The sequence below is a fragment of the Lolium rigidum genome, chromosome 7 (genome assembly GCF_022539505.1).
Source record: "Lolium rigidum isolate FL_2022 chromosome 7, APGP_CSIRO_Lrig_0.1, whole genome shotgun sequence".
Lineage (NCBI taxonomy): Eukaryota > Viridiplantae > Streptophyta > Magnoliopsida > Poales > Poaceae > Lolium > Lolium rigidum.
The window spans coordinates 53,274,549-53,282,068 of NC_061514.1; the positions used below are offsets into that span (position 1 = coordinate 53,274,549).

The 7,520-nt window shown below is 42.3% G+C and overlaps 1 protein-coding gene across 1 annotated transcript; it reads left to right on the forward strand.

The window, feature by feature from the left end:
- Positions 1-1,399: 1,399 nt before the first annotated feature.
- On the forward strand, positions 1,400-5,867 carry LOC124676480 (coatomer subunit epsilon-1). Its single transcript, XM_047212529.1, has 7 exons — positions 1,400-1,576; positions 1,653-1,736; positions 2,956-3,107; positions 3,866-4,001; positions 4,094-4,249; positions 4,382-4,461; positions 5,541-5,867. The coding sequence occupies exons 1-7, from the start codon at positions 1,415-1,417 to the stop codon at positions 5,632-5,634; spliced, it is 864 nt and encodes a 287-aa protein (XP_047068485.1). The 5' UTR covers positions 1,400-1,414; the 3' UTR covers positions 5,635-5,867.
- The last annotated feature ends 1,653 nt before the right edge of the window (positions 5,868-7,520 follow it).

Here is a 7,520-nt window from a genome sequence, read left to right on the forward strand (position 1 = left end):
AAGTTTTCACTCAAAGCTTCGCCGCACCCATCAAATGTCAGCCAGACAGGAGGTCCGGCAAGCCCAGCGGCCAACACCACCAGTATGTGGTTCGCCCCGGGTATGTGTGGTCGCCCCTAGCCTGACCCAGGAATACCCGTGGCGCAACACTTTTCACGGTGCACCATGGGTAAGTTACAAGTCGTGATGCACCTTCTTTCGGTGTGTGCACCGCCTTTTCCACACGCCACGGGTGACCTACCGATAGTTGTTTTCCTAGTAGTGAATGGGACTATGTGAGACATTGAGGAGGAGGAGGCGCATGAGTCGAGATAGGAGACCAAATTTTACCGGTGAAAAAGTGCGGGAACTTTCGCAAAAAATGCCGAGATGGAGTGAGTAATACAAATATGAAACTTGAATAAACTATTTTTAATAAAACCTCTCTGAGGTGAAGCAATAATGGTAAACCATAAGGGTAACCATAACCTCAGCTATTTAAGGCAGCAACAAAACTGCCTTTTTCGCATGCAGTCCATTGCACACGAAATGAGTTTCCTCGCAAACAAATATTTAGGGTAGGGTAGCAAACAAAAGGCGAGGATTCCTGTTCCACTAGTGAAGGTAGTCAAACGTGCGGGTTCCGAGTACTAGAACGGAGCAACCTCGCCATCGCTCTTCCTCGTCGTCTCAGCCGACGGAATCCCATCAGCCACCATGCCGAGCTCTTCCTCCTCATCGGCAACCTGACCATCATCTGACATGCACGAGGGATATTTCGTCACCCTCACATGTGGTGCTCCGCCGCCAAACAGCTTCTCCATGAGTGCCTCGTATCGTGCTTTGCACTCCTCGTGGATCTTTTTGTAGTTCGAGTCATCCTCCTGCTCCATCATCTTGTCGGCAGCCACCGCTGCCTCCTCCTCCTCCTTCTCCTCCTCCTCCTCCTCCTCCTCTCCCTTTGAGCAGCCATGCTCCACCTTCCTTTTCATGACACCCCTTTCTAGACCGGCCGTCGGCGCTTTCCTCTTCGGTGCACTGTCTTCTTCGTCTCCGGTGAACTCCTCCTCCACTTGGGACGAAAACTCTATCTTGTTAGCCATCAGTAGATCTGTTATGTCGATTCTGGATTTTCCAAGGAGGATCAGTGGCTGGCTCAATATAGAGGCGGAGGAGTCCGTAGCCGTCTTCGAATTCCTCCCCGGACCGGATTCACATCGGGCTAGGCCCACCATCCAGCAGGCCTCAACTAGTCCACTCGAGGCCCAACACGAGCCCAGTTATAAGCTCGCCATCTTCATTCACCTTCCAGTTTCTTTCCACTACCAAACCCAGAGACCGCACGCACGAGCACTTCTTCTCCCGAGAGATCTCCCACTCGCCTCGCCTCGCCGTCGAGCCCGCCACCACCACCGTCGCCGGCGACCCGCCCACGATGGCCACCCCCGACCTCCTCTTCAACCTGCGCAACCTCTTCTACCTCGGCGCCTACCAGTCCGCCATCAACAACAGCGACGTCCCGGGCCTCGACGCCGACGCCGCCGCCGAGCGCGACGTCATCGTCTTCCGCTCCTACATCGCGCTCGGATCCTACCAGGTAAGTGGGCTGCTCCACTTCCCGCAGCTAGCCTCGCCGCGATTTGGCTCTGATTGTCGCGCTTGTGCTGTTGCAGCTGGTGATCAGCGAGATCGACTCCTCCGCGGCCACGTCGCTGCAGGCCGTCAAGCTGCTCGCGCTCTACCTCACCGGCGACAAGGTTAGCGAGCCGGATCTGGCCTCTGATCTGTTCCTGTTCGTGGATTGTGGGGTTGGATCTGGGATGCCGGGGTGTGGCTTGTTTGTGATCTTAGGGCTATTAGATCTGTCGCGGTTGCAGTCAGTGATCTGATCCGACGACAGATCCACTGCACCATTTTCACCGTCATAGGCTGAGCACTGACGAGCTTGTCCACACTTGATACTGAATACTATATTCCGTTACAATTTGTGCATTGTAAAATTGATAATTCAGTAGTACTTCCTCAACACTATTAGGGGTATTGGTGTAGGACATTTGTTGGATGCTTAGCATTGCTGCCTCGTAGAATTGCTAGTGGAACCTCAACCCATGACAATACCCTTGAGCTATGATGATAGTGTGATGCAGATGTATGATATAGTCTGTACTTTTAATCTATACCACCTTTGAATAGTAAAATGCAAATGTGCTGTGTTTGAGTTTAAGTAGGAATACAGACAGTAGTTTAGCTTCAGACAGCAATGTGACGGTTTAAAATAATCTTCACTAGCAACCCTCTTCTTCTTATTAGTTGCACCTGAATGGTTAACCTGAGATTCAATGATATCATATCAGTTTATGGTACTCCCTCCGATTCATATTACTTGATGCTAATATAGATGTATCTAGACAAGTTTTAGTTGTAGATGCATCCATTTTAGCATCAAATAATATGAATCGGAGGGAAGTATTAGATCAGATAATATTGCACGAAATAGTTCTTGTGTTGGAATTAATTTTTTCCTCAATCAGAAGAAAAACTTAATCAGTAGTATGTAATACATATCTAGATTCCAGTATTATAGAATGATACTCTGTTCGTTCCTAAAAAAGCTTCGCAACTTTTTTTTAAATACGGATGAATCTATAGCTAAAACATGTATATATAACTCCGTATCTACATAAAGTTGAGAAGCTTTTTTAGGAACGGAGGGAGTATTATACTTGTAATACATATCCAGATTCCAGTATTATACATATCCAGGTTCCAGTATTATATATATCCAGTTTTTAACATTTAAACAGTCTGCTTCTTTGAATATTTTTTGGTACATGTCGTACTAAAATTATTGATGGAGCTAAACTAAGAAAATGAGTGGTAGTGTGTCTTACCACTGCCATGTTTTGTCCTTCTCTCAGATTTCTCTAGATACACTGAAATGCTCATAAATTATTATTACTTTGTGCGATTTTGAAGGAAGGCGCAATCTCCAGCCTGAAGGAATGGTTGAGTGACTCGGCTATTGGAAGCAATCCTGTTCTGCGATTGGTTGCTGGAATTATATTTATGCATGAACAAGACTACAATGAGGCTCTCAAGCACACACACACTGGAGGAACTCTGGACCTGTTAGTTTCTTTTTTACCTATACCTTTAGATGCTCAGATTTTTTGAGAAAACTTAAGATGTTCAGATTTGAATTTCTGATCTGATTGTGGCATAACCATACACAAGAGTGAACATCAGTATATATAAAACAACAACAGCATCAAAGCCTTTTTCCCAAGCAAGTTGTGGTAGGCTAGATATGAAACCCAACGGAAACAAAAGGAAACCAAAACAAGGAGAGAGAAAGAAAGAAAACACCAGTAAAATAATATTCCGGCACATGTATCAAGAGCTAAATCTTTAGTGAACATCATTATATGCTCTATAGTAATTTAGACCAACTTAAGGCAATGTTAAACAAGTCTGTATGGTGTTCAGTATGAATAGTCAAAATCTTTTGGAATGATATGTAGAAATTCTGCAATGTTGTTCATGTTATTCATTTCTTCAATCCTGTAGTTATTCACCTTTTCCATATTACGTTCCAGTCATCCACCGGAGTGAGTATTTGATATGTATCATGTTTAGTCTAACTACGAGGAGTTGTATGGAACTGTGGATGACATTCATTTGCTCGTATCTTAAATTTTCCTTTATTTTCCAAGATCCATAGTGTGATTGTCACTGGCTCATACTGGTATACAGTCATACAGTATTGCTTAATTGGATTTGTGTTTGGCGTTGCTGATTTGCCCTATTTGGTGATTGAATTTCTTGTTTTACTGTGTCCAGCATTCATGAATGCTAATATTGGTTATTGCTGCTTGCTTGGTTACAGACATGCATTGAATGTCCAGATCTTCCTTAAGATGCACCGTTCAGACTATGCTGACAAGCAACTGAAGATCATGCAACAAACTGATGAGGACCATACACTGACGCAACTAGCAAATGCTTGGCTAGATATTGCTGTTGTAAGTAATTTCACATGCAGTGTGGTGGAAGTGTTGAAATTTTGTTTGTTTCTGGAAACAGGAGCATATCATAATTTTAATCTATGGCGCAGGGTGGCTCTAAGATCCGTGAAGCTTATCTCATATTCCAGGACTTCGCTGAAAAATATCCTATGACGGGAATGGTTCTTAATGGCAAGGCAGTTTGCTGTATGCACATGGGGAGCTTTGAGGAGGCTGAAACTCTATTGCTTGAAGCCCTGAACAAGGTAATTACTAATGACCCAATTTTCAAGCAAATAACTAGCAGCGAAACACCTGAATTTTGGTTTTTTTATTTGGCAAAAAAAGAGGATATAATATGCAAGGCAGTACTCAAACCATATCTTAAATTCTTGTAGGATGCAAAGGATCCTGAAACTCTTGCCAATCTCATTGTGTGTAATCTCCACCTTGGCAAGGCGTCATCACGATACTTCAAGTAAGAATGTAAACTGTATACACTGTACAGTTTAACCCATGCCTGATGCTCTTTAGGTGATTGCTGTAAAATGGCATTATATCTAGTTTTGTAGATGCAAGCCGAAGTGGTTTGAGAAAATACGACTTGATGGATGCATGTGGATTGCTCGTATTCATCAGATTTGATATTTGTCAAGTTGATATTTATCAGCAAACACTATCTAGAAATCTATAACTAGCAGGACATACTGCAACCCTGTGGAATGCATCCTTATAGTTTTTTGCCAACTTGTGTTAATGTTAATGGCACTTCCTAAGTTTCAAGGCTAGTTTATAAATAATTCAAAGAGAATTCAAGCGAGCATATCATCTAGTAGAAAATCGCATGCACAATCTTTCCCCCCTTGGGTTAAAGGTTTGTATATTACTTCTCAGCTTCGGTAAACAGTAACCACTCGAGCTTTTTTACAACTCCTAGCAACCCTGCAACTGTACCTTTGGACGATTGGCTCCGGGTAGTTGCAAGAGACGTGGACTGTGCTAGTTGCAAGATGTGTTAAGAGTAGGACCACAGACTGATTGCCATGGCATACTGTACTAGCAAACCGTTCTCTCTTTCCAGTGGATGAATTTGTCTGTCTAGGGTTTTTGGCCTCTTATCCTGATTTTGCGTATCTGGTATTAACATGTTGTGGCCACTTATTTCTGATCTGACATATCCTGACTAGGTCTTCCCTGCAACTTGAAAATGACTTGTATCGGCTGTTTTCCAAACTATTGTTCCACCCGGATTACACAAAACCCCTCTACTTTTCTTAAATGCTACCAATCTCAATCTAGTAGAATAGGACCATGTTTCATTAGAGGAATGTATGAGTAGAAAATTGGGCATCCTAAAAGTACTAGTATACATAATATGTAGGAGGCTGTTAAGTTGAGAAGATCAATCAGAGTTCTAAAAGTTACTGGTAGGACGCACACCTGTTAGATATCAGTCAATCGTTTCCGGTAAATATAAGTAACTGATGCATATTCTTAGTACTTTTTTTATGAACTAAAACATTTCCTTGTAAGTTCTAACTTGCTATGCTTCTGCAGCCAGCTGAAACTGTCGCATCCTGACCACGTGCTAGTTAAGTCCACCGCATCAGCTGAAGATAACTTTGAGAGGGCTCTCCAAGCCGTGGCTTGAGACCCCCATGCCTGATTGCAGTTAGCTGAAAATGTATGCCCCCCATGCCTGATTGCACTTAGCGCATTGAGCCTCCCCCTGTTCCATTTTGAAGTGCTTTAACACAGTGAAATTGTATTGGTTTTGCTTTATATTGTTCTATACACTGCTCGACCAACCATGTACTCAAAACACCTGCTGTATGAATGGATGGATATATATGTAGAATCTCAGTGTGTCATCTGTTGCTGAAATCGCTTTTTTCTTGTGTTCTGCTGGTTGCGGTTACTTGACCTGAATCATGTATTACAACGAACCTGACAACCTGTGATAGCTGATGACACTATGCTGATGCGTGAGTACACACTCAGTTCTGTCTCCTGTACCCACACGACTGTTCAATTTATCATTTACATTTTTTTTAGTGTGCATTTTTATCTGTACATCTTTCTTAGATTTTCATCGGTGCATTTTTCTTAGCGTTGTTGGTGGGAACAGATGAGACAGTCCCTTCGATCTTTTGGCCATTTTTATGGTTTCCTTCCTTCGCCCTTCTTCGGACTCATATTTATTCAACCTGTCTTCTTACTTACTACTATATGGTACGGGTACTTGTAGGTTCATAGGAAAAGCAAGATGGGGCAGGTCAGTGACAGAGAAATCTTCACTTCTGCATTTAAGAAAATCCGTTCATTCCTATTTTGGTCGTAGACAAACTTTTTTCCGTGACCTTTCTGCGGTGAAAAAAGACCATTCTCACGCACAGTCGTATTCGTATAAGATGCTCGAGAAAAAGGAAACCTTGTGCCAACCTCTTTCCTTAGATCAACGCTATGGCTGTCATCTACAGAAACATTATGGCTGTGGTTGATGTGACCTGTGTATACATGTTTTCACTGCAGTGAGTAGCGAGTAGTGACACAGTGACAGCTGAATGTGCATCCAAATTGACTCTTGTCGTCCTCATTGTTAATGGCTTCTTTAGTTGGTACGATTTTCACAGAACCTTTGGAGAATTTCAATCCCTAGAATTATTTTACAGGACTCAAAAAGTTGAGTTGATACTCATGCTAATATGGAAAAATTGATTCAGCGCGGTGAAATTAAACCAGCCTAGTATTAGCATTTGGAGTTGAAGATGGTCCTTTTCTTTTACCCGGGAGGATTTGGGGCTGTAAACCTTGGGGACTCTTTAGTTCAAGGATTTACAAAGTATAAGAATGGGAAAATTGTAGAAATAGGATATCATGACAAGTTGAATTCTACAGAATTTGGGACCACATGAATGCGTAAAATAGATGCCGTTTGGTTGCGTCCCAGGAGAAATGGAAGAATTATCTGAGGGATTGTGTGATGCCTTTGTTGTCATTCAAATAAAGGTATACTCCCATTTCTCTTAGAAGTCGTTTGGTATCCATCATTTGGGCCTGGAATCCTGGAATTCATTTTGGAATTCCATAGGTGGGCTGTTTGTTTGCCACATAATTGGGATGTCATTTCATTTAGGAAATCCAGCAAAGTGACACCATGGGTAAACACAATTTCAAGCTGAAACCTGTCATTTGCGTTTCTCTATAGAAGCCATTTACAAATTCAATATTGAATTCTGCTATCATTTGTAATTCCTGTGACAACCAAACAAGTGTCCATTTCTGAAATTACAATGTAAATAAAATGAATACATATATTCATTTCAAAATGCTACAAACGAAATGAAAGCCTGGCTTCCAAACGACCTCTTAGGTGGAAACTCTATCGAAACTTCCGTTTGGAATTACATACACAATAATATACCATAGCAAATATTCCTGTGGTTATCATAAGATCCTCCAAATATGCTATGGAATTCTTTTGAACAAAAAATTTCCCCCATTCCCTATTTCTCGAACAGAAAAGGAAGACATACA